This window comes from Nyctereutes procyonoides, unplaced genomic scaffold, assembly GCF_905146905.1.
Source record: "Nyctereutes procyonoides isolate TBG_1078 unplaced genomic scaffold, NYPRO_anot_genome, whole genome shotgun sequence".
Taxonomy (NCBI): domain Eukaryota; kingdom Metazoa; phylum Chordata; class Mammalia; order Carnivora; family Canidae; genus Nyctereutes; species Nyctereutes procyonoides.
Window position 1 is genome coordinate 4,067,523 of NW_026575020.1, and position 25,186 is coordinate 4,092,708.

The 25,186-nt window shown below is 50.4% G+C and overlaps 1 protein-coding gene and 1 long non-coding RNA gene across 2 annotated transcripts; one reads left to right on the forward strand and one right to left on the reverse strand.

Annotated features, from left to right (window-relative positions):
• Positions 1-404: 404 nt before the first annotated feature.
• Positions 405-13,050, reverse strand: IGFBP4 (insulin like growth factor binding protein 4). Its single transcript, XM_055324550.1, is given in 5 exon segments — positions 405-1,627; positions 3,578-3,712; positions 4,438-4,481; positions 4,484-4,594; positions 12,153-13,050. Coding segments are annotated over 5 exon segments (774 nt in total). The 5' UTR covers positions 12,502-13,050; the 3' UTR covers positions 405-1,492.
• Positions 11,448-16,686, forward strand: LOC129509128 (uncharacterized). Its single transcript, XR_008664274.1, has 4 exons — positions 11,448-11,582; positions 14,323-14,538; positions 14,638-14,739; positions 16,043-16,686. It is a non-coding gene; the product is annotated as an uncharacterized LOC129509128 (long non-coding RNA).
• Positions 16,687-25,186: the final 8,500 nt, after the last annotated feature.

Consider the following 25,186-nt stretch of genomic DNA (forward strand, 5'->3'; position numbering starts at 1 on the left):
TTTCTCCAACTTCAGGGAAGTACCTCCTCCACCAAATACATCAAGTTCAGATGTAAATCCAATCTGCCTGATGCCCTAGGAGATACCCCAGCTTCACACACCAGATGATCCCAGAAATAACTATGAACCACCAGGACTGTCCTTGCTTACCTTCCTTCAGAAGCCATTATTTGAACACAAACAGTATGACTTTGGGGACAAGGAAGCCCCCTAGGAAGAGGCTGCAGGGAAGGGGAGGGTGAATTGGTTGACTCTTTGCAATTCTCTTAGCGTGTAGGACAGTTCTGGGGACCACATGATGACCCCCTTTTTCCACCCCTGGTGCATCCCTGTCTCTAATTATAAATAAATCAACAAAACACAATTGTCTAGGTTTTTTTGTTTTGTTTTGTTCTGTTTTGTTAAAAAAAAAAAAAAGACATCATGGCCAACTGGTAGGTCCCTAAGTCTCCTTCTATCCAGTCAAACCAGAAATGCCTGGAGGGTAGTAGGGAGGTATAGGATGGGAGGCAAAGCCACAGGCAGTGAACCACTGGAAGGATGGAGTCATCCTGATGACTTCGTGGCTATGACCACAAACAGGGAAGGATGCAGGACCCCAGGCAAATCCTTTACCCCCCAGCATGTGTGTCCTCTTCTCCATCAGGCACATGCAGTCCAACTGTGCATTCTTTCTTCCTAATCAGAGATGGGCCCCTGCTCCCCAGCCCTCTGTCCTGTATGACTTCTTCTAGCCCTCTTCCCTCCCCCACACCAGGGCCTGGGCTGCCAGGCAACCAAGCAGATGGCACACCAGACCCAAAGGTGGGCTTGTCTCTATAGGTCCTTCCCACTGAAGGGACCTAGGGAAGAGAAGAAGGGGAGCCTGGCAGGCTTGAGTTTGGGAGTGAGTCTGGGACTCCTGTCCATTGAATCATCTGCCACTCCACACTTTCCCTATGGCCTCCAACCTCTGACTAAATTGAGGGGAATGACAATGGTACAAGGTACAACAGTCAAGGTACATGACTACTTTCCTCCTCTGATTTTGGAAAAGAGACTTCTCTTCCCCCACAAACTTGTGCTCAGCTTATAAGAAATGACCCCAGATGCCCAAATCAGAGAAAGTCAGAATAAGAGCCCCCAGGGCTAAAAAAACCAGAGCTGGCATGTAGTATGTTGTCAATAAATGTTTTAGAACGGCTGGATGAATGGATGAATGAATGAATGAATGAGTCCACGATCAATTTGGAGACATACCAGGGCTCCCCATTGCCACTCTCAGACGTCTCAGGCTATCTAAGACCAAAGAAGACACCCTAGGCTTTGGCTCACCCCAAGGGCACACCCATGCGTGCGTGCACACACACATACACACACACATACACACAGAAAGGGAAACTTCTAGGCCAGAGACAGAGCCAGGACTCAGACCCAGGCTCCAGGTCAGCTCTGTAGCCTCTAGGGGATGGGGACGGCAGGGGGCATTGAGCCCCCTGCCTCCTGGCAGGGCTCACTCGCGGAAGCTGTCAGCCAACTGGTGGCAGTCCAGCTCCCCTTTTGGCTCCAGGCCCCCTGGAAGCTTCACTCCTGTCTTCCGGTCCACACACCAGCATTTGCCGCGCTGCCCATCTAAGGCCGGGTGACACTGCCAAGACAAGGGTGTGAGAGGTCAGTTCCCAGGCAGCCTGCCCCAATCCCAGCCCAGCCCACGTCAGATAGTTGATCCAAGATGGCCTGTGAGGGCAGAGGCTCTTTCATGAGCACAGACCCTCTGAGCTCATAGAATAGAGAGATCTTGGCCAAAAAGTAAAGGTTGTCTCAGAGGTCAGCACTGGTCTAGTGATAAAGGGCTCAAGTGTCAGAACTTTCAGTGGGATAAAAATTGAAGGAAGAAAACACATAGACCTGTACAACACAAAGAGTGAACCCTAATATAAACTGTGGACTTTAGTTAATAATGTATCACTATTAGTGCTTTAATTTGTAGTACCATATGTACCATGCTAATGCAAGATGTTAACATGGAAACCTAGGGGTGAGGAAGTAGATGGGAATCCTGTATTTTCTACTCAACTTTTCTGTAAATCTAAAACTGCTCTAGAACATAAAATCTATTAATTTTTTTAATGAGTAAAAAAAGTGTTTTTAAAGGATTTTATTTATTTATTTGATAGAGAGAGAGAGCACAAGCAGGGGTAACAGCAGAAGGAGAAGCAGACTCCTCACTGAGCAGGAAGCCTGATGTAGGGCTCCATCTCAGGACCCTGGGATCATGACCTGAGGCTAAGGCAGATGTTTAACTGACTAAGCCACTCAGGTACCCCAGGAAAAAAGTTTTTAAGAATTAGAACAAGAAGGGGTGCCTGCGTGGCTCAGTTGGCTGAGCACCCAACTCATGGTTTTGGCTCAGGTGATGATCTCAGAGTTGTGAGATCCATTGAGCCCTACATGCGGCTCCCCGCTCAGCAGAGAGTCTGCTTGAGATTCTCTCTCCCTCCCCCTCTACCCCTCCCCAGCTCACTGCACTCTCTCTCTGTCTGTCTCTCAAATAAATAAATAAAATCTTTTTTAAATAGGACAAGGATGAAATTGGTGTTGGGATAAAGCTTGCAGGTATGTTTGGCACTGGTTTGGGGGGCCCTTTCTGGTCCTCCACTCATTGCACACCACCCATAACCTCTCATGCCATCCTGGGATTTGCAGACTTGGGGGCAGCCCTTCTCCTATCAAGGCCTCTACTGGTCGAGTGGCAGCCCACTTTGTGGATCTGTCAATAGAGCATGGAGTGGGAGAATATATGTGTCTAGGCCCACCAGGAGCTGGAGAAAGACCCAAGCCAGGACTCCCCAGGCCACACCCAGCACAAGTCTCTGCCCAGATGTGCCACTCCTCCAAGTGAGCCCTCCCCTCATGGGTCAGAGATGGTCTGAGGCAGGCCAACCTTGCCGAACATCCTAGCCTCCTGGGGGGCTTATCAGAGGAACCCATGTTGCATGGGTATGGAAGTTTCTGCATTCACGTTTTCTCTCCTACTCCACTCCTTCTTCTGCTTCCATCCAGAGCTCCCATCCCAAGCTCCCATCCCCAGCTGTCAGATCTGACTTCACCTCCATCCTGGCTGTACCCCACGTGGTTTGGTTACTCAGCTTGGTGGAAGGGCTGGGCTGAGTTTCCTCCTTGACCCTTTATGACTGAGACCTTTTATCTCCAAATGAAACTAGAAACATTCTATGGCAAAGAACTACTCATAGGATGGAGTACAGTACAGGGAATGAGAGAGTGCTGGGAGGTAGAGAGGTTAGCAGGAGTGCTAAATGGTGAATCCAGAGGTGATGGAAATAGCCCTGGATAGGGAGGCAGGATAGCTGGTCTGCCATTAACTCACTCTGTGACTTTGGGCCTCAGTTTCCTCATCTCCAAAATGAGTGTGGTGGGCAAAATAAACTGAGGCTTTAAGGCTGGGGGAGGGTTCCAGGGGTTAGGTTTGGGTTGAGAGGTCTCTTCTCTACTTGAGATCTCCATCCTGGACTACCCTTTGGAGAGACAAGTAATGCCCCAAGAGCTAAGGCCAGGACAGGCAGGGATGAAGACCCACCTGCTTCGGGTGGAAGTTGCCATTGCGGTCGCAGTTGGGGATGGGGATGATGTAGAGGTCCTCGTGGGTGCGGCTCTGTGAGGCAGCCAGACGCTCCAGGGCCCGGTGCAGCTCACTCTGGCAGGAGCCCTGGGGCTGAAGGAAGGGAGAATGAAACTGCTTAGCAGAAAGGAGAGAAGCAGGAAGACCAAAGCTAGGGGTCAGGTCAAGACTGAAAGCCGAGAGGCTGGGCAGGCCCCAGTAGATTCAGGGGACCCTGGTGGGCAGAGCAGGACATTGCAGAGAGAATATTGGGCCAAAGAGCTTCCAAAAAGGAGGGGTGTGAATGGAAGGGACTTTGTGGGGGAACGGGGTTGTGGAAACCTATGGAGATGGTTGGGAATGGAGTGACTTCCAAGCTGAAGGGATAGCTGACATCATACAATTAACTTATGGAACCCAGGCGGGATCCATTAGAACCATCCATCAGAAAGGACATTAGCCAGATGCTGGGGCAGGGTCTCAGGCCCCCTGCTACGGCCAGCATTAACCCTTTAGTTACTGAAAGACTCTGTATGGAGAAGCCAAGAGAAGGGCTAAGAAACACCAGGTGGCTTGGTGTTTACTATTTACAAACGAGTACAGAAATATTTCAGTACTTAACAATCACTTCAACTATATCAGTGTATATGACTGATGACCAGGAAAGGAATATCAAGGAAGAAATGAGGATTCTCTGGGTCCTGGGGATGTATACCAGGTATGTCTTACACACAGTAGGCATCCAAAGAATGTTTGCTGAATGATCATAGTCCAGATCTAGTGTGGGGAGGGTGGGTTGTGACTGTGCACAGGTGCATTTGTAGGTCAGAAGTCCTCACCACAGGCCGAGCTTCCTCCCGAGGCACCCCGATGACCTTCATCTTCCCCCACTGGTGCTGCGGTCTCGAATTTTGGCAAAGTGCTTCTGCAGGCACCGGCGGTCATGGGCGCTACAGGGACTGAAGCTGTTGTTGGGGTGGTCACCCTCATCCTTGTCTGCAGTCAGGCCGAGATGGGAGAGAGGTCAGCACTGGGAAAAGACAGGGCAACATACCAACCCAGCCTCCCCACCTGCTTTCTTCTTGGGGATTCTCTCTACCCTGGCTCTGGGAGAGAACAGGGGACCTTAGGGTGGGGGGGATGAAAGCAACACCCTCCTTTCCTCCCCACTCTCCTGAGATTTCCTCAGGAGAATATTCCTCTTAAAGTCTTTGCCTTGTCCCTCACCCCACCCAGTCCAGCCCTCAGATGAGTCATCAGCTGCAGCTGCGCAGACAGCAGGAGAGTCCCCTGGGCCCTGCAGGGAGGTCTAAGGCAGGCAGGGGCCTCCCCACCAGATCTCGCACCCTCCTCCATTCAGGTCCTCCTACCATCCCCACTCCATCTGCTCTCTCTTCCTGTCTCCTTTCCTGCTCTTTTCAGCATCTGGCTGAGCCAACCAGGGGATCCCCAGATCTGTTGGCTCTGCTGCCCCTCTTCCACATGGCCAAAATCAGAGTTTCCATGAGTGATGAGAAATCTGGCCCAAAAGGCTCTCCCCATTAGCTGAACAGGAGAGAAGGAGTGCAAGTGGGTGTGTATGCCTGCATGCAGGCATCCGTTGTGTGTGTGTGTGGTGTGTGTGTGTGTGTGTGTGTGTGTGTGTAACACACTGTGTGGCCACAGAACTGAAAATATCCTCACACCTTCCTTCAATTCCCCCACCTCAACATCTCCCATCCTTGGATCTTAGACCCCATTCAAAGTCCATGTCTATTGTCCAGAGCCAGGGCACTGGGGAACTGGAGATGGGGGTAGTGAGGCTGGACTTGTGCACTCTCCCTGGGATTTCCTGAAGATTATATCTGAACTCAAGAACAACCCAATCTAGAAGTCCCAGAATTGTAACCACTGCTCCAAACCTTCAGGCAGCAAAAACCAGAATACAGGACTGAGCTGGAGAAAGAGATTGCAAGACCTCTCTGCAGATCAGAGTCACCTCTAAAATGCTTGGGCTTGGCAGCTCCCTGCCGGCCTGAATGCAAAGCCCCTGCCAGCATTCCAGATGTTGGCAGCCAGACAGAAGGTTACATCTGGTTTGCGTCAGGATTTTTTTTTCCTGAGGAGTTAGCAGGTTCCTCCATGCATGGCAGGAGTCCCAGAGCTGCCTCTGGGTCAAATGGTATTTTTCCGTCTAGCCAAAGTTAGTTGGGGGGTTAGTTCTCTTTTTATTCTCCTAGTTCTGGTGGTGTGGGGGGAAGCAAGTAGATACAGGAAAACCAGGCAAGGAGAAATCTAGACTTTCAGAAAGTCTTTGTCAAGATTCCATACCAAAGGTTATTTATAAAATTGAGTCACCAAGGATGGGAAGAAGGTGTTGTCATGAGTAGAGGGCTGGTTTAGAAAGAAGAACCAAAGGTAAGGAATAAATGGAGCAGATAGATATAATCTATCCTTTTGCATATTTAACATCCCAAGAAGGACAGTCTGGAGGGTACTTCAGTCTCATTGACAACATCAAGTTCTTACGGGTCAATAAAGGAGAAAGCACTATAGCAAGACCTCCTAATGCTGTGACAAAAGATGTGAGTAAATTTCAGAAGACTAGGATTGTTATGGTGGCCATAAGAAGAAGGGCCAGGGGCACCTGGGTGGCTCAGCGGCTGAGCATCTGCCTTTGGCTCAGGGTGTGATCCTGGGGTCCTGGGATTGAGTCCTGCATCAGGCTCCCCGTGGGAGCCTGCTTCTCCCCCTGCCTATGTCTCCGTCTCTCTCTCTCTGTGTCTTGTGAAAAAATAAATAAAATCTTAAAAAAAAAAATATGGACCCCAAACCCTCACTCTGAACCAGAGAAAATATCTAGGATCCAGGCTTTTCCCTGTAGACCCTTCCAAGGAACCTTTCTGGCCAAAAGGCCCAAACTGGCCAGTGACCTCTGCCCCTGCATCCACCTTGCACAATACCATAAGACTTTTGGATGAGGTCACAGGGTTTCAGGGGTGTAGGCTGGAGGTAGATAATGGAGAGGAAGAGGAAATGGAAGACCTAAAGGAATTAGAGCTAAATCCTGGAACAACAGAGGCTAAGCTGAAACATGAACAAAAGCATCACCATTCTACCCAGAAAAGACTGGAAGGGATCAAAAGGACTCATTTGCCACAGCCCATGATGCTAATTTGAGGGGCACTCTTGAAACCTGAGAAAAGTTTTGGTCTTTCCTTTGAGTTTGCTTTTCCTTTCACAGCCATAAAGGGAAGCACTACTTCTCCCAGTGACACTTGTTCCTTTGGTAAGTTGGCAGAATGTTCTTAGGTTTGAGAAAGATGAGTTTTCTAGCAATCGGAAGTAGAGAACCTCCCATCCTGGAAGTGTGACCCAGCAGGGTGGTAAAGGGCTCAAGAACCTAAAGAGATCTGGAGTAGAAATTTAACTGCAACTAGGCTTTCCAACATTGAGTTTCTAAGAGTTGAAGTTCACAAATGACTAACACTTGGGGGTTTATTAATGGATATATAGAATGTTTATCTCTTAATTCAGGAGGTATCATTAAGGAGGACAAGGAGAGGGCGCCTGGGTGGCTCAGTTGGTTGAATGTCCAGCTTTTGGTTTTGGCTCAGGTCATGATCTCAGGGTTGTGAGATCAAGCCCCAAGTCAGGCTCTGCACTGAGCACATAGTCTGCTTGGGGTTCTCTCTCTCCCTCTCCTTCTGCTTGCATGCACATTCTCTTTCTCTCTCTCTTAAATAAATAAAATATTAAAAAAAAAAAAGGACAACTGGGTTGGCTCACTGAAACCTGGAGCTGCATGGGACACAGGGCAAGTCTGGAAGCATAGTTTATACTCTTGTGTGGGTAGGGCCCCATGACACACTGAGGGGATTATCTGGGGAAAGCTAAGCAGGCAGCATGCCCGGCCTCCCCCTCCTTGGTTTCCCCACTTTTTTTTGTTGTTGTTAGGCAAGCTTCCTTTTTTATTTTTTGAAGAACTGAAGAATCCTACAAGCCTCCAAAACACACATATTTGAGTCCAGATACTCATCAATGCCATACTTGGACCCCTCTTGCCTGAGGCCAGACTGCTTCACCCCACCAAAAGGGCACTCCACGGAAGAGTTCGATCCTTCATTAACACCAAGCATGCCAACTCCCAGCTGTTCTGCCACTCTCCAGATCTGGTCCCGGTCTGTCCCTGACTCATGTCTAAGCTTTCGAGAAGAATACACCAGATAGAGAGAATAGCTGCTTACTTACTCTCATGGAGACATAGGTACACAGACTATATACCCATATCTGCCCACTCAGACACAGACAGGCCAGGACTCAAGAACCACAAACATATACAAACAATCACGTGTCCAGGCACACACTGGTCCCCACATGCACACCCACATGCACTCAGGCACTCTGACCCTGCCCCAGGGAGAGACACAGACCCAGGGCAGGGCACACTGCCTGCACCATAACTTGTTGACTTTCCATTTAATCTGTAACTTTTCCTTGCCCAGCCTTGCTTAACAGGCAGACTAAGGATCCACCCCAGGATCCACCCCCAGGCTCTGGGTTTGGGAGGGTGAGGGTCGCAGCTTTGGGCCTCTGAAAATGTTAACCTACCCATCTCCAAAACTGGCTAAATACTTGCTACTTCCCTGCTTACTCAGGAATTCCAGCCACCTGGTACTGCTCACCCAGGGGGGCGCCTCTGGAAAGACCCCAGTCCCTGTGGGTCCCCCCAGAGTCAGACCTAGCCCCTGAAAGATCTGGCTTTCTGACTTCCAAAAGGCTTATTTAGGGGGTGGGGCTTCCACATAAGCCAGATCATCTCCTCCAGCCCCTGCTCCGAGTTAGGCCAACAACATGCAGCTAAAGGCAAACCCTGGTCTTTGCTCTAGCAACTGAGGGTAAGGTGCCCAGAGAAAGAAAAGCACCACTGGCTGAAAAGTTCATGGTCAAAGCTAGAGGATTTCCTCTTCCTGGCAGCCTGATTTCAACCCCATGATTCCTCCTCAACCCCAGTCCCCTTCAAGACACCTCGGGTGAGGCTGTGAGGTGGGTGGTCCCAGCCACCCAGACACAGGTGTTTCAGCCACAATTTGGAGGCTCATCCCCCTGCCCTGCAAGAAAGGCCTTTTCTTTCTTCCCCTGGACTCTGCCTAGAGAAACAAAGATCACTCATGCCAGGTACCCAGGCCGTTCTTTAAGGTCTGGGTCACAGGACATCCCCCTCACCATTGTGCCATGCTGCCAGCCTCAGACTGAAGGAAAGCTGGCCTGACCTTTCCATGTCTACAACAGCAAGAAGCACTGAGTTCCTCCCTACCCCTCTCAACTCCCTTGAATGTTCCCCCTACTTTGCTCAGTTGCCCTAATGCCCCTCAAAGTCCCAACATCAGAGGAGGATTTAAGCGTCAACTGAAATCTCCTCAGCTTCTTCATCACCCTCCTCATGATGGCTCCAACTGACAGAGCTCTTACTCCATGCCAGACACCCCAAGTCTGTGAGGCAAGTCCCATTGTCATCTCCATTTCATAGATGAGAAAATGCCAGTAGACTGGGTGGAGGGGAAGGAGGACAGACTTATCCCTGCAGCTCCTATGTCTTTAAATGGAAAGACTCCTGATACCCGAGGCACCAATAATTCTGGCTTTGCCAATACTAAAGAAAAAATGTTAAGCAGCCATGCTCCTCCCCCCGCCTCCCCCAAGGCACAGAATTTCTGGGAAGGCCTTGTTCCCATGACATGACTGGATTCCCAGTACTGAAGTAAGGGGGACAATATTTGCTGCGTTGACTAAAAATTAACCCAGTCTGTCTGTTCCCTAACCCTGTCCCAGAGAGACCCAAGAGCACAGTTTAGGAGCTCCCCAGTCCAAACACTGATCTTCCCACTGTCCACTCCCCCAGATTCCAAGAGTCAAGGGTCAGTCCACTGATGCAGAATTGTGGACTTCTGACGCATGTGTGCCACCCCACCCCCACCTCTGGGGGCCTGAGCAGTGTTAATCCACAACCTTTTCTGGCTCAGAAAGCTGGGACAGGAGGGGTATGGGCAGGTTAGGGGGGCAGAGGCTTAATATGGAAGGAGGAAACCCTTCAGTCGGCAGCTGGACATAGCAAGGCCAAGGGAAGGGGCATGCCAACTGGCTGCCCTCCCCCAGTCACCTGCTGAAGTTTAGCTATAAGAGGAAAAGGCAGAAAGAGAAGCCGGATACCCTCTGCCAAACTATTCCCAAGGCAAGAGGAGTCTAAGCCTTGGGACCTAGGAGGCACAGTGGAAGGCTAGAAAGAATAGCGGGGATAAGCCCTGACCTCTGGCCATCTTGTCTCACCAGAGACCCTGCAGGGCTGTTGTACAATTCTAGGGGACACCTTTCACATGGTGTGGGGGATGCTTCTGTGATGACTAGGAGATGAGAAGGCATGGACACAGCTTGCCGAGTAGGTACCTAGGTCCCCCAGGATTCTGCAGGCTTGCCCTTTCCCTCTGCATAGCCTGCATGAGTGGAGGACAAGCAAGGAGGGAGAGGTGGGTGTTAGAGATCTGGACCCTGTAATCCCAGAGGATATAAAGGCCGATTTACATGATATACACGGGACAATCACAAACTTCATACCCAAAAAGCCCCAAAGCCCCTAGGGGATTAGATTTTTCTCCACTATAGGATGACGTGCTCCTACCCATCCAGGGAGGAAGGGGTGCTTAAGACCCTCTAAGGGCTCTTCTGCCCCGAGTTCATATACTGGGAGAGAAGGCTAGCACTCATCCTAATCTGATGCCAGATACATACCCATTGGCCGGTGGAGGATGGAGATACTCAGGGAGCCCAAGGGCTCAGCCCTCACTCCCAGTCTGGTCTGGTACCAGTGCTCCTCCCCTCCCACAGGCACTGGCATCTGTGCCCCAGGATCAGGGCCTTACTCCCTCAAGATGCCCTCTCCTCCGGCCCCCCTGATTCCCAGATGTGCCGGGTGCCAGACTGGCATTTCTCCTAGAATGTTTTCTGCTGACCCATCTCTCACTGCCTAGGGACAGGAAGGGCAGAGAGGCCTGAGGCCCAGACCCCTGGGGTCCACGTCCTTCCTGTTTTCCCTGCATCCTGCTTTCCTCCGCTAACAAGCTGCAGAGGATTGAGGAAGTGGAACGGTCTGGGACCCAGGGCAGGAAGCTTGGGGCCAGAGTCCCAGCATCCGGACTGCAACAATGGAAGCTTCAAGCCCCAGGAAAAGAGACAGACACAGACAGAGGCACAGGGAGAGCAAAACAGAGTCAGAGAGGGAACAAGAAACAGGCAGAAAGGCTGACAGAGAGAGAAATTCAGAAATTCAGAAAGGCTGACAGAGAGAGAGATTCCAAAAGTAACAGAGAAAGACAGGAACAAAGGCAGAAAGAGAAACAATGACAGAGACGTGGAGAAAAAGAGCCACAGAAAGGGGCTGAAGAGAAAGTGAGAGAAGTGGGACCACAAAAGCAGAAAGGGAACAAGAGAAAGAGAAACTGATAACAGGCCGAAGACACTGAGGAAAGGAGAGCTCCGGAATGCTGGTAGTGAAACTAGAGATTGAGAGACACAGCAGGAAATAACAAAAGAATAAGAAAGTATGAAAAGACTGAGAGCGATTCTAAGGAGAATCTGAGAGGCTCACTGAGAAATGGAAAAAGAGAAAGTGTAAGAATGAGTTTAGGGCAAAGGGCCTTCTAAACCTCTCCCTCTCCCTCTCCCTCTCCCTCTCCCTCTCCCTCTCCCTCTCCCTCTCCCTCTCCCTCGTCTCTCCCCTGCCCCCTCTCCCACCTCCCCCTCTTCCTCTCTCTCCTTTCTTTACTCCCTATCCCACACCCGTTAGGTTTCTATAGCGCTGGGCCAGGAGCCAAGACTTGCTTCTCTTCTGCCACCTCAGACGACACCTGCCAGGAAAGAGGAACGGGGTGCCTGTGTATACCAGGGCAGGATGAGGCGCCCAGGCCTGACAGAGAGACCTCTGTCTCCCCAGTGCCTCTCAAACAGCAAGGTGAGCTACCCAGGGGCTTTGGGGAGGGGCAGTGTCGATGCCCCTCACCACCAAAGCCCCTCTGATCGGCATGTCCCACTCGGCCACACCTCAATGTCAAAAGGCCAAGTCCTGGGTTCTTAAACCCCTGGGGTTTCACCTGTGGCCAGGATGAGGGGAGTTCCAGAATCAGGAACAGAAAGCCACCACCACCACCATCCCCATCCTCTAGTTATCTGACCCTAAGCGGCTCACTTGCAGGCTGCTGGCTGGACCAGGTCAGGTAGTGTTCCATTGTGCACCATCAGCCGGGGCTACCATTGAGCCCTCTCTTCCCAAATAGGCACCTCTGGGAGGTTTGAGATGGAAGGCTGGGACAAAATCTTCCTTGCTGGTGGCAACAGGCTGCTAGGGACTCAATAGCAGTTTCAGTGGGTGAGCCTGTCCCATGCCAGTCCACCCTGCCAAGTACCTGCCTTCTCTTTAATTCACGGGAGATTTTCAAGGGCTTTCCCAGACAGCCTGAATGGGGAAGGGGCTTCTAGGAGGGGAGAACACTAGAGAGGGCATGCAAGGACAGGGGCACCTTACCAGAGGGCTGCAGGCTCTCCTGGATGGCTTCGATCTCCGACAGCTCCATGCACACGCCTTGCCCGTGCATCAGCGTGTGCAGGGGCTTCTCCACCCCCCGGGGCGGGTAGCAGCGCAGGCCCGAGCCGCAGCGAGGGGTATACACCCCGCAGGGCATCCCCTTGCCCAGGGCGCAAGTGGCGCAACAGCCGCAGCCCGGCTCCCGCACCAGCTCCTCGCAGCCCACGGGGGGGCGGCAGCGCGCCAGCTTCTCCTCGGAGCAGGACGGGCAGTGGATGGCTTCGTCGCCCAGGCTCGGCCCGGGCCCGGCGGCCAGCAGCAGCGCGGCCACGAGGCAGAGGGGCAGCATGACCGAGCTAGGACGGGGCGCGGGCGCGGGCGCGGACTCGGGCGCGGGAGGGGAGAGCCCGCGCTCAGACTGGCGGCAGGACACGCGGCGACAGCGCCCGGCGCTCCTGGAGGACTCGACCCGGAGGGCGCGGGGAGACGGGGCGGCCCCGCTGGCGGACAGGGACCGAGCCAGGGAAGTTAGCAAGCGGGCTGGAGGGGAGCGAGCCTGGCCGCCGACGCGCTGCGCCGCATCCTCGGCCCGGCCCTGGCGGCGGGCGGCGGGGGGGCAGGGGGCTGAGCGGCTGCCGGGGACCGGCTCCCCCGGACTTTATACCGGCCCCTGGCCACACCCCCAGCGCCTTCCCAGAGGTGGGGGAGCGGGGGCGCCGGGGGGGAGAGGGAGAGGCGGCCGTTAGGGGGAGGGGGCGCTGTCCTGAGTCGCCGCCGCCGCCGCCGCGGCCGCCGCCGCTATAACATCTGAAAGTCCTTTTCTGCCGCAGAAGGAAGCGGCGCAGTTTGGAAGCCGCGGCAGGCGCCGAAAGCGCCTCTGAACCGGAGCCTGGGAGGGGAGGGAAAGGAAGAGGAGACGCCAAGGGGCTGTTCTTTGGCCCCCTCCCCCGACCTTGGAGGATTCCTTCCCTACCCCGCCGGGGCGGCTGCAGCCCCGCCCCCACCCCACCCCCAAGAACGCGACCTCCTAGCCCGGACTGCTAGTTCGGCGGATTCAGTCTCCCTGGCCCGAGTCCTTTCCACCCTCCTTCGTGCTTCCAGTCCCAACCACTGGAGACCAAGTCGAGTGAAGTGGGGAAAGGAAAGCAAGCACCTATCGAGGGACCCAGAAGGGCCTGGTGGCCCTAAGAAGTTAGGTTCTCTTCCCACTTGCCCTTCCAACTCCTTCCCCCAGCCACCCACCCGCGAAGCACGCGCCCTGGCTCCTCAGGGCTCATCTGGGTCCTGGTCCATTCTGCCTTCCTGAGAACTGAATCAACTGAGCTGGAGAAGGAGGTGCCCAGCCTCTTCTTACTTCCTGGATGTTTGCCTCTACTGCCCGACTCCCTCCCAGAGGAGGATTGGCTAGGGAGATTGTCACTCTCAGTGTGCAAACTGTGCATCGCACAACTCCAGGGGGCACCATTTCTCTTGTAGTCATGGTAGGTTTGTGTAGCTGTTATGACAGCTTTCCAGCAGATGGCAGTCAAGCATTTCGAGGTAGGGATGCCTTTTTCTAATTCAGCCAGCCGTTGCTATTTGGGCTAGTATGTCGGCTGGCTAGGCCCTCTATGAGATCCTATTGGTACCTGTTTACCCCACTCTTGCCTCAGTCCTGCTGGGATCCAGAGGGACCCTAGAGTAACATTTGAGCAGGGATCCATCTCCTAGGATCTCTCTCCGGCCCCCAGGTACTCATCATCCTTCCCCACAAAGGTTTCTCTGTCCTGGAGCTGGTTTCAGGGTAAGCGTGCCTGTCAGGGCACAATCCGTGACCCACTGTGGATTTTTTTTTTTTTCTTTTGGCTTGACTTGGCTTGGCTTGGCTTAGCCTAGAAAGCAGCAAGGCAGCCAAGCAAAAGTGCAGATCAGAGACCGTTTTCCTGCTTCCAGCTTCCTCTCCCAGGGCAGCAGTCTTTCAGTCTCACAGTAATTAGGCCCTCTCCTACTTTCTCCAAGTGTAGACTTGTCCAGGTGAGAGGAGGAAGAGCAGGGCAGCTAGCTGAACTTGTAGGGACAGAACCAAAAAGTTGCAAACTGACGGCACCTACTGGCAATCATCGAGACTGCAGAAGGTCTGAAGAGTTCTGACCAGTAACAAGATTCTGGGATTCTCTCCCTGCTGTCTCAGAGACGTACTGGGGTCTCTCCATCTTGGAGCAGGGCAAACAGAGCCAGAACCAGATTCCTCATATCCCTGTGGAAAGCCCAGCCTGTTCCTGATTCAGAAAACTTCCCCCAGCCCTATCCCCCTCTATCATCACTGAACCCAGTTCTGCCATCAGCTTATTGTATGAACTTGGACACCGCTCCTTGGAGCTTGAATGTCCTGAACCATAAAATAGAGGTAGGTCGTCTCTGTCTATCCTGCCTCTTGAAGCTCTTGTGAGAGTAAAACAGGACCAGAAAGGATGATTCTGATACCAATGCCAGACTTGCCTCATAGACAGCAAACCTAGGAGAGCTACAGGTGCTGAGACATGGAGGAAGGAGTGCCAGGAGATGTTGGGCTGAAGACAAAGAACCTGGAGGCGGAGCATGAGTGCAGGTGAGTGTGGGAAATTCGGGAAAGGTTCCAGATAAGACAGGTACCCAGACCTCTACCCCAGTATCCTTCATCCATCTGCTGGTGCCCATCTGTCCCCCAACATCACTGTCTGGGATAATCTCAATGAAGCAGGAAAACAGAAATAAGTAGGCCATCCAAGCACCCCACCATTCATGCAACACATATTTACTGGACACTGATTGTATGCAGGCCTTGTGCTACATACTAAGGACACAGAGAGGGCCAAGATCACTCTCTGTCTTCAAGAAGCTCACTGCCTACTGAGGGGAAAGAGGCATACAAAAATAAAATGAATCTAAGAAGTGTGCAGGTGCCCTGGGAGGTGCCATATAGGGCATTGTGGGGACCCAGAGGCACAAGTAATCAGTTCTACATCCAAGGCATGGGAAGACTTCATGGGGAAGGTGACTTATGAACCAACCATCTTCCATGCTTAGAGGAAAAAGCACAGGTACTAGCATCAGGTCCACCTGGATGCTAATCCCACCTTTGCCACTGGACTCACTGGGGAACCTGAAACAAGTTTCTCTGAGCTTCACTCTCTTTACCTGGAAAATGGGGCTTTGTGATAAAGAAAGAAGGTGAGAAGGGGAGAGAAAGAAAGTAGCTTGTGCAAATCCCCCAGCCTACAGTGGGCACTTAGCATTTACTCCTTCCTACCCTACCCTGCTGGAAAATATAGTTCTCCGCAGAGCTGGAGAGCTCCCAGTGCCAGGACCTGTGTTCCCCCCAGCAGACTGGAGACCCTCAGAGGACCGAGTTTAGTGTCCTGCCTGGGCATACTGGTGTCCAGGAGAGGCTACATAAAAGGCATAGGATTTGGAGTCAGAGGACCTGGGTTCAAGGTGCAGCACAGCCTCTTAAGAGCTGTGTGACCTTGGATACCCACTTAATGTCTTGAAAGGTCATTTCATCCTCTATTTTAAAAAGGAGGAAAAAAAACACCAAAATTCTGAATTCAGTTCTTCAGTGGTTTTTATATGCTCTTGAAACAAAGATATAACTTTAAAAATTTAACCCTAAAAGCATATAATAATTTTTTTTAATTTTTAAAGAGTTTATTTATTCATTCATCAGAGACACACACAGAGAGAGAGAGAGGCAGAGCACGGAAGGGAGAGAAGCAGGCTTCCCACAGGGAGCCCAATGTGGGACTCGATCCTGGGACTCCAGGATCATGCCCTGGGCTGAAGGAGATGCTCAACCAGAGCCACCCAGGCATCCCTAAAAATAAAATTTTAAAAGAGAGTGATTCCATGGGTGGAATTGGATTACCCCACAGGATGACTGCAAGAGAAGATGAGATAATGGATAAGAAAGGACTCTGGAACCGGAGAAATGGGATGCAGATGATGCTCATTGGTTTTCTTCACCTGATCGCTGCCCCCTTGAGGACTGAGAGCACCTCCTAGAGTCCCCAGAGGCAGAAACGTGGCCCTCCTCCCCCGTCATCTTTTCCAGCCCAAGGCTCTACCAGAAAAGGAACCTGTGTGGGGCACCAGGCTGGCTCAATGGGAAAAGCATGTGACTCTTGACCTCGGGGTTGGGAGTTCCAGCCCCATGCTGGGTTACTAAAAAATCAACTTTAAAAAAAAGGAAAAAGAGAAAGAATCTCTGCCTCCCCCTGGCTCCCTTGTCTGTCCCTAAGCCCCTGGGCACCCAGGACGCCAGGAAGATGCTCCTGATGGAGAAGTGAGAAAAGTCTCCACTCCCCAGCCGCTTCTTCCAGCTCACACCCTCATGGGCTTGTTGCTTAGAGTCTAATTAGCTCCCTTCTTGGTTCAGTTTTAAACCTCTATTGGGGGGCAGCCCCGGTGGCATGGCGGTTGGGCGCCGCCTGCGGCCTGGGGTGTGATCCTGGAGACCTGGGATGGGGTCCTGCGTCGGGCTTCCTGCGTGGAGCCTGCTTCTCCCTCTGCCTGTGTCTCTGCCTCTCTCTCTCTCTCTCTGTGTGTCTATGAATAAATAAATACAATCTTTAAATAAATAAATAATAAATAAATAAACAAACCTCTACTGGGTTCAGTCTGGGCTTCTTAGAGAATTGATAGTCCTGCCCTCGTGGGCTTGCCCTAAAAACTCTTGTCTGACAGAGTAGGCAAAATACACATAATAAGGAAAGTTAACACTTAATGAGCACGGGCCATATGCTGGATGGATATGGTCCTAAGTGCTTCACTCGTGTACTTCACAACAATCTCATGAGGGCTATCCCTGGACTTCCCACTATGCCTGCATTGAGTAGGGGGCCTCAACCACCCTCCATTCTGCTGATGCCTGGACCCCAAGTAGAGTATCCTCCACAGTGGCTCCAGGTGTGGGCTGAGAAATGGCACATCAATACAGCTGCCTCCTTGTGCACCAGGGCCCCATACTTGGAGAGAACAGATCAGGAGAGATAGGATCTCCTTAGAGACCCCACAGTGCAAAGGGAAGTCTGGCTCAGAGGCTAGAGCTGTATCCTTCCATCAGGATATGTGGCACCAGAAATGAACACCCAGACAGAGGATGCAGAGAGGAGAGGAGAGCCCATCTGCAGTTGGGCTGGCCGGGATCCAGTTTCATATCTCTAGGCCAACCAGCTCTGCTACTTGCCAGCTTTGTGGCCACTTCCCCTTCCTTGGCTTCAATTTTACTATCTGTAAATGGGGGGGAGGGGGACTCATTGAATTGTGAACCCCCTTCCAGCTTGGGCAGTCTGGGAATCTAGAACCTTTGAAAGCTTTTTGCATGGTCCTAAACCCATGCCAGCATGACTCCCAACACTCCAGAGTTTGCACTGTTTCTAAGCCAATTGGCACCCATGGAATCTCTTTCTCATTGGCCAAAGACAAGCCAAGTGAATGATGTTAGGTCCTCTGAGAGTTCTGTCACTGCCTAGAAAGGTGACAAGGTTCACTCAAGGCCATACAGCTAGTTAACTAATAGAGCCAAGACTTTTTTTTTTTAGAGCCAAGAATTTAACTAAATATATTTACTACCTGCTACAGACTTATGCCCTGAGCCACTCTGCCTCTGCTGCCGGAGCATTACCAGTGAGCAATGGGCTAAGGGCTCAAGGAAGGTGGGGGTGGGAGGAGAAGGAAGTACACCCTGGGAGAATCTATGCAGATGACACTTGCAAAAGTACAGATGCAGAGGGGAGTCTGGGAGGAGAGTGACAAATGTTAAGAAGGGGAAATTATTTGCCCTGCCTCCCCTGACAGTTGTTGAGTGGAAGAGCAGGGTACCTGCTTGCCAGGATACCTCTTGGCCTGATAGATAAAAAGCCCAGAATCAGAGTAGACCCCATGTTCTTCACCCACATTCCCTGGAGGACCTCTAGGGCCTGTCTCCTACTACCCCAACCCTGGAGAACAGAGTACTACTTACCTTTAGAAAACTCCAGAGATAGGACGCCTGGGTGGCTCAGCAGTTGAGTGTCTGCCTTTGGCTCAGGGAGTGATCCCGGAGTTCCGGGATCGAGTCCCACGTCAGGTTTCCTGCATGGCACCTGCTTCTCCCTGTGCCTGTGTCTCTGCCTCTCTCTGTGTGTCTCTCATGAATAAATAAAATTGAAAGAAAGAAAGAAAGAAGAAAGAAAGAAAGAAAGAAAGAAAGAAAGAAAGAAAGAAAGAAAGAAAGCAAGCTCCAAAGAGACTCTACCAAGGGACTGTTAAACCCACCCTAAAAATGGCTCTAAGCTTAGAAAGGCCCCACAGAGGAATCCTCAGATTTAGCAAAACCCAAGAAAGAGGCCCTGGGGTCCAGAGAAACCCCCAACATCCAGATACATGTGGGCTCTTATTCCCTGGCTACACAGCTTCTCTTTCCACACCAGCACTAGGAGTTCACAAATTTTCCCAGTCATGCCTCCTCTATATTCCGAGACCTCTCTTCCAGCCCCCTCATCCCATGCCAAGAGCCAGAATCTCCTCACTCCAATTTTTCTGTCTCATCCTTTCTGTCCTCCCCACCCCTGTCCACTTCAGCCAAGTCTTCCTCTTTTTCTTACCCAGGAGAACATCCTGGTTGGAGGTGCCTCCCAAACTTGGTGGTAACCAGGCATCCCAACCCCACTGAGGAAAAGTGGGGAAGGGACCTCCAGGAAAGGTGAGTGGACTGCAAGAGAGGAAAGAGAAAAGGGACCTCCATTCCTCGTCTGCAAAATTGGAATGATACCATACCTACCTCATAGGGTTGTGATGACAAGCTTACAGAGTGCTTGCTTTTACCTCATTTAACAAATAGATATGGAAAAACATTCTGAGATATCACTTTATGTCCACCAGATTGATAAAAATTTTAAATACTGGGCACCTGGTGGCTCAGTGGTTGAGCGTCTGCCTTCAGCTCGGGTCATGATCCCAGGGTCTTGGGATCGTGTCCTGCATCGGGTTCCCTGTGGGGAACCTCCTTCTCTCTCTATCTCTATATTTCTCATGAATAAATAAATAAAATCTTCTTTAAAAAAGTTTAAATACTGGTAGTGTGGAGTAAGGGAACTTTCATATAATGCCAGTAAGAAAACAAATGTGTGCAACTGCCTGGAAACAACCAACAACTCCACCCTGAGATATATACCCATTAGAAATGTGTGTGTGTGTGCATGTGTGTATTCCAAAACACATATATGAGTGTTCATAGCAGCACTATTCAGAATAGCCAAACACTGGGATCAATAGTAGAATTAATAAACCTATAGTTTAATAAATATTGCTATACCAACAACATCGAGAAATTATAGATTGAGCAAAAAAGATTACTACTGTAGGATTCCATTTACATAGAATTCAAAAACAGGCAAAACTCATCTATGGTTTTAGAAATCAGGATAGAGTTACTTTTGGGATGAGTGGTAGAAGTAGTCACTTAAAAAGGGCCTCATGGGGTACAGGTGATGTTTTTATTTAGTTACATGGTATATTTACCATATGAACATTCATTGAGCTAAACATTTCTTATTTCTGCACCATTCTGTATGTACTTTACTTTTATTACTTTAACTTTTTTTTTAAGATTTTATTTATTTATTCACGAGAGACAGAGAGACAGAGAGACATAGGCAGAGGGAGAAGCAGGCTCCATGCAGGGATTCTGACGTGGGACTGGATCCTGGATCTCCAGGATCAGGCCCTGGGCTGAAGGCGGCGCTAAACCGCTGAGCCGCCCAGGCTGCCCTACTTTAACTTTTTTAAGAAAAAACTTTTTTTTTTTAATTTTTTTAAAGAATGCTGGCTCTCAAGTAGCCTGGCTGGACTGGATTCTTGGCAGTAGGTTTAGTATAAGTTAGCACACCTCTCTATGCCTCAGTATCGTCATCTTTCACATTAAGTGACCATTATACAGAGTGGCTATAATGATTACATGAATGAATCTGTGTAAAAAACTTGCAATGGTGCCTGCTACATAGTAAGTGCCCAGGGTTGGTCATTAGTCATGACCAGCCAAGTGAGTGAGATTAAGAACCTGGAGCCAGGGATGCCTAGGTGGCTCAGTAGATGAGCATCTGCCTTCAGTTCAGGGTATGATCCTGAAATCGAGGTCCTGGAATCGAGTCCCACATCAGGCTACCCACAGGGATCTTGCTTCTCCCTCTGCCTATGTCTCTGCCTCTCTCTGTGTGTCTCATGAATAAATAAATAAATAAAATCTTTTTAAAAATAATCTGGAACCAAAATGCCTGCACTAAAACCTGGATTTGACATTTACTAGCTCTGTGACTTTGGCCAAGTGACTTTGGCTCCCTCGTATCCTTAAATACGCTCAGTTGTAAAGGAGGGCTAATGGCAGCCCAGCCTAATAGGGCTGTATGAGAACCTACAGAGAAAGTCACTTCATTTTCATAACAAAAAAACACCTTTAGAGCTTCTTGGCTTAGGAAATTCCAAGAGTTTTAGCTCTATGCCAGGATCAAAGAAAGACCAAATATGTATTTCTTATCACAACATCACACCTCTCAAGAAATTGGGATTTCTGCCAATTTCAGAACTGGGTAGAAAATGACAGGTCTAGGTGACCTCATTCCCTACCAAATTAGAAATCATACTGGCATTCTCACCACATCCTCCAGGCCAGCTTGCTGTCCCATTGCTGTCACCTGCAGTTATAGCTCTCTCTGGGCCTCAGCTTCCCCATTTGTACATGAGGAGGTTGAACCTGGTAATCTAAGAGCCAGCCTTGTTTTAATCTATGTTCCAAGGAGATCCAACCCTGCTCCTGTCACACTTGCTAAGTGTGTCTGTCCTGTTGGGTCCCCTGAATGTCAGGTAATTCCCCTGCCTATCTGGGTGGGAATTTCAGGAACTTTGGGACCTTCTGGGATGGCAGGGGGCAGGGGGAAATAGGGGAAGAGAAGGAAGATTGAGGAGCTGGAGTGAGATAGAAAAGCTACTCTGGGGATGCCTGGGCGGCTCAGTAGTTGAATGTTTGCCTTCAGCTTGGGGGGGGGGTGATCCTGGGGTCTGAAGATCAAGTCCCACATCCAGCTCCTTGAATGAAGCCTGCTTCTCCCTCTGCCTATGTCTCTGCCTCTCTCTCTCTCTCTCTCTCTCTCATGAATAAATAAAATATTTTAAAAAAAGAAAAGCTACTCTGCCATCCCCACTTCCACCTCTACCACATGCCCTTCTGTCCCAACAGGGAGAGCAAGGAGAGAAGAGTACCCCAGCACTGGACTCCTGGCTTTCCTGGTGAAAGGGGCCTATGGGGACCCAGGGACTCCTAGTCCTCCAGGGTCCCCAGCAATCACTGGCCTTACCTTTGAAAGGAGAAGTCAGAAGTAAGGGGTGAATGGTTTATGGGTGGGGGGAGGTGAGTGGTAAGTAGACAGTGGGTGGAAAAATGGGTAGATGGTGAGTGGGTGGGAGGGTTTAAGTGGTGGATGGGACTGGCTGGATGGTAGGTGGATGGAGTGAGTAATGGATAAGTGGTAGATGAATGAGAAATGATAGTGATCTTTGGGCAGAAGCCTAATTGAGGGTCCTTGGAATCATGGGGTAGGGTAAAGTTGGCAACAGGAATCTCAAACTGTGAACCCAGATTCCTCCTGAGACAATCTCTATATATGTACCCAAGTACTAGAATCGGCCCTTGAACCCAGAATTAATGATTTTATGGGTGACTCAATTAATGTCCCATTCCCAGGATATCTCGAATTTCCCTAAATAATCTGAGGGCCATGGGCACTTTCCCATGCACACATTCTACTCCCATCACAGCTTCTGGCTTGGCCCCATTGTCTTTCCCCTACAAGAGTCCCCCACCCCCAAAATATACACTGCCAGCTCTGTGGTTCACCTCCACCCCTCTTGCCTCTCCTCCCAGGTGTAGGATGGAATTGGACCTCCTGGTTCCCCTGGTTGCCAAGGGTTTCCAGAACCCCTGGGACCTCAGGACTACCCTACCCATGAAGACTCCCAGGACCAGCCTGGATATGTAAGGACTGGGACTGATGGGCTCCCAAGAACCTTGGGGACACCAGACCTTCCTGGATGCAGGACTACCCTGGTTCTTCAAGGCTATCAGGCCCAGACGGGCTCCCATGGAGCTCAGGGACCAGTGGGGTCCCATGAGCAAGTCTCCTCCAGTGGGCACTTGGGTAGTTCAATCAGGCATCTGACTCAATTTCAGCTCAGGTCATGATCTCAGGGTCATGAGACTGAGCTTCACGTCAGGCTCCACAAGCTCTGGGAGTGGAGCCTGCCTAAGATTCTCCCTCTCCCTCTCCCTCTCCCTCTCCCTCTGCTTCTCCCGCCACCTCGTGTGCACACACATTCATTCTCTCTCTCTCTCTCTCTCTCTCTCTCTCTCTCTCTCTCTCAAAGAAAGAGTCTCCTCCAGGCCAGCCAAGCCAGCCTGGTCCATCAAGGGGCACCTGGCTGGGGATCCCTGGGTGGTGCAGCGGTTGGGCGCCTGCCTTTGGCCCAGGGCGCGATCCTGGAGACCCGGGATCGAATCCCACATCGGGCTCCCTGCATGAAGCCTGCTTCTCCCTCTGCCTGTGTCTCTGTCTCTCTCTCTTCTGCTCTGTATCTCTCATGATTAAATAAAATAAAATCTTAAAAAAAAATAAAAAATAAAAAATAAATTTAAAAAAAGGGGGGGGCACCTGGCTGGCTCAGTCTACTGACTGAGAACATATGATTCTTGATCTCAGGATTGTGAGTTCAAGCCCCATATTGAGTGTGGAGCCTACTTATAAAAAAAAATTTTAAATTCACCCACCTTAGAATCCCCTCTCCCTTATAAAAAAGAAGAAGAAGAAGAAGAAACCCACCCTAGCCCAACTCCTTTATCCCGGGTCCTCCTACAATCTCCATAACACTCTTTTTAACTTCTTTCTGGGAACTGCTCACTTGTCACTGAGTTTTTTTAGCCAATTGTCCTTTTGCTATAGCTAGAATGTGGGTTACTAAACATCAACAATTATGCCTTTCTTTCCTCTTCTTCTCTTTCTTTCTTCACTCCCTCCTTCCTTTTCTTTAGTGACCTCTCCCCCATTCTTCCCTACATCCTTTCCTACAATAAATGTGCTCACATGCAAAACAGGGTCCACACATCCTGTATGGTCTTGGGCTGGTACATAATATATACTCAGTAACATGTGTTGATTCACTCACCATCTACCTCACCTCCGTTGGGATCTGTCTCCCCTTGGGGATCTTCCCCTGGGGTTGAATCATTTGTCTCATTCTGTGTCCTTCCCTCCTCCTCGGTACAGAACTAAAAGTGAGATAGAGGTACAATAAGTGTCCCAGTTTTGCCTGGAGAAAGAGGCTTGCAGGGACCTCCTAGAGCCCCGGGTCCAAATGGAAAGATGACTATGTTTAGATGGCTCTCCCTGAGAGAATAAGCCAGAGCATCCCTCTTTCGTGGCTGTTCTCCCTCTTTCTCTTCTACCTCATCTTCCTCCCTGAAGGGATATCCTCATAAATGCCTCTCAATCTCACCTTCCATCAGTAATTCCTTTAGCTTCGAGGAGGTAGTGCATATAGAACTGGGAATTTTATGTAATCTTGGACATGTCACTTCTTACATGTCAGTGAAGCCTATGAAAATATTTTTATTTTCTTTGGATAAATGATTCCAGATGCCTCCCTTACCTTTTCTTTTCTCATCTGTTTGCTCAGTATTTAAGTCATCGGCAATACCCTGCCATTCTCTCATTCCTTCACCTATTCCACCTCTCTCAAAGTGCTCTGGCATGAGTGGATGCTCTTCCTTCCCCTTCCCTTCTGCCCCCAGGACCACCGTCACTACTGCCCAAGACATACCTTCTGCCTCCTCATAGAACCAAGTAATAGAAGTAGGAGAGTATCTACAGAGACCCTTTGTGACTTCTCTGTCTGTACTTCAGACAGAGCCTTAAGTCGATCTACACCTCTCTGCTGAGCTCAGGTAAGACACACCTATATAGAAGCACCTCACCTGTCCCCAGCCCTAGCTTACCCTACCCTTGAAAGTGATATGGGAAGAGCAGAACATCTAAGAGAAGGGTTGGAGGCAAGGGGCTTGTGAATGAGGTTGCCTGGGCTTTCTCTTTACCCACTCGTTAGGAGCAAGGTTAATTCACCCTAGTGCAGAATTTTCCTCCTCCCCTTTCACCTCATGGGGATACAGCCTTATTCCAGAAAAATCTCCTTTAATAGAACTCTTGCAGTTGACCCCTTCTTCCCCTTCTGGGTTTTCATTCCATCAGCTCCCTCACTGAGTCTTTGAGCTCAAAGGTGCAAAAGCCCTGGGACAGCCCCAGCATCCCCAAGGGCAGCCCAGCCAATGTCAGCAATGGGTACTGAGTCTTCAACTGAATCCCAAGGGGATGAAGCAAAATGTTGGCACAGTGGATCCTGGCTTCCAGGGGGTAGTAAACAGGCATGTGTGGACCTTTCCTTTCACTTTGGGGTTTGATTTTAGTGGCTGTCCTTCCATAGTTGAAAACTCCGGGGGTCCCTGGGTGGCGCAGCGGTTTGGCGCCTGCCTTTGGCCCAGGGCGCGATCCTGCAGATCAGGGATCGAATCCCACATCAGGCTCCCGGTGCATGGAGCCTGCTTCTCCCTCTGCCTGTGTCTCTGCCTCTCTCTCTCTCTCTCTCTCTCTGACTAACATAAAAAAAAAAAAGAAAGAAAGAAAAAGAAAAGAAAAAGAAAAAGAAAACTCCGGCATAAGGGGGCCTTTTGCTGGGTATGCTGCCCCCAGGTGGACAGTGATATTACTGATAGCATTCACAGAGGGTCTTCGGGGAGTGGGCATTGTACTAGGTGCTGAGGTTTCCAAAGGCAAATCCCTACCTTGGGAAGAGCTTGTGGTCTGAAGAGGGAACTTGCAGGTAAACACATCGTGATCAGTGTTATGTAACAAAGAGAAATGTACTGGATGCCAAGAAAGCAGAGAGGAGCCTGGAGGACATGGTGGTTAGGGAGAACTTCAAAGGGAAGTGATGTTGGA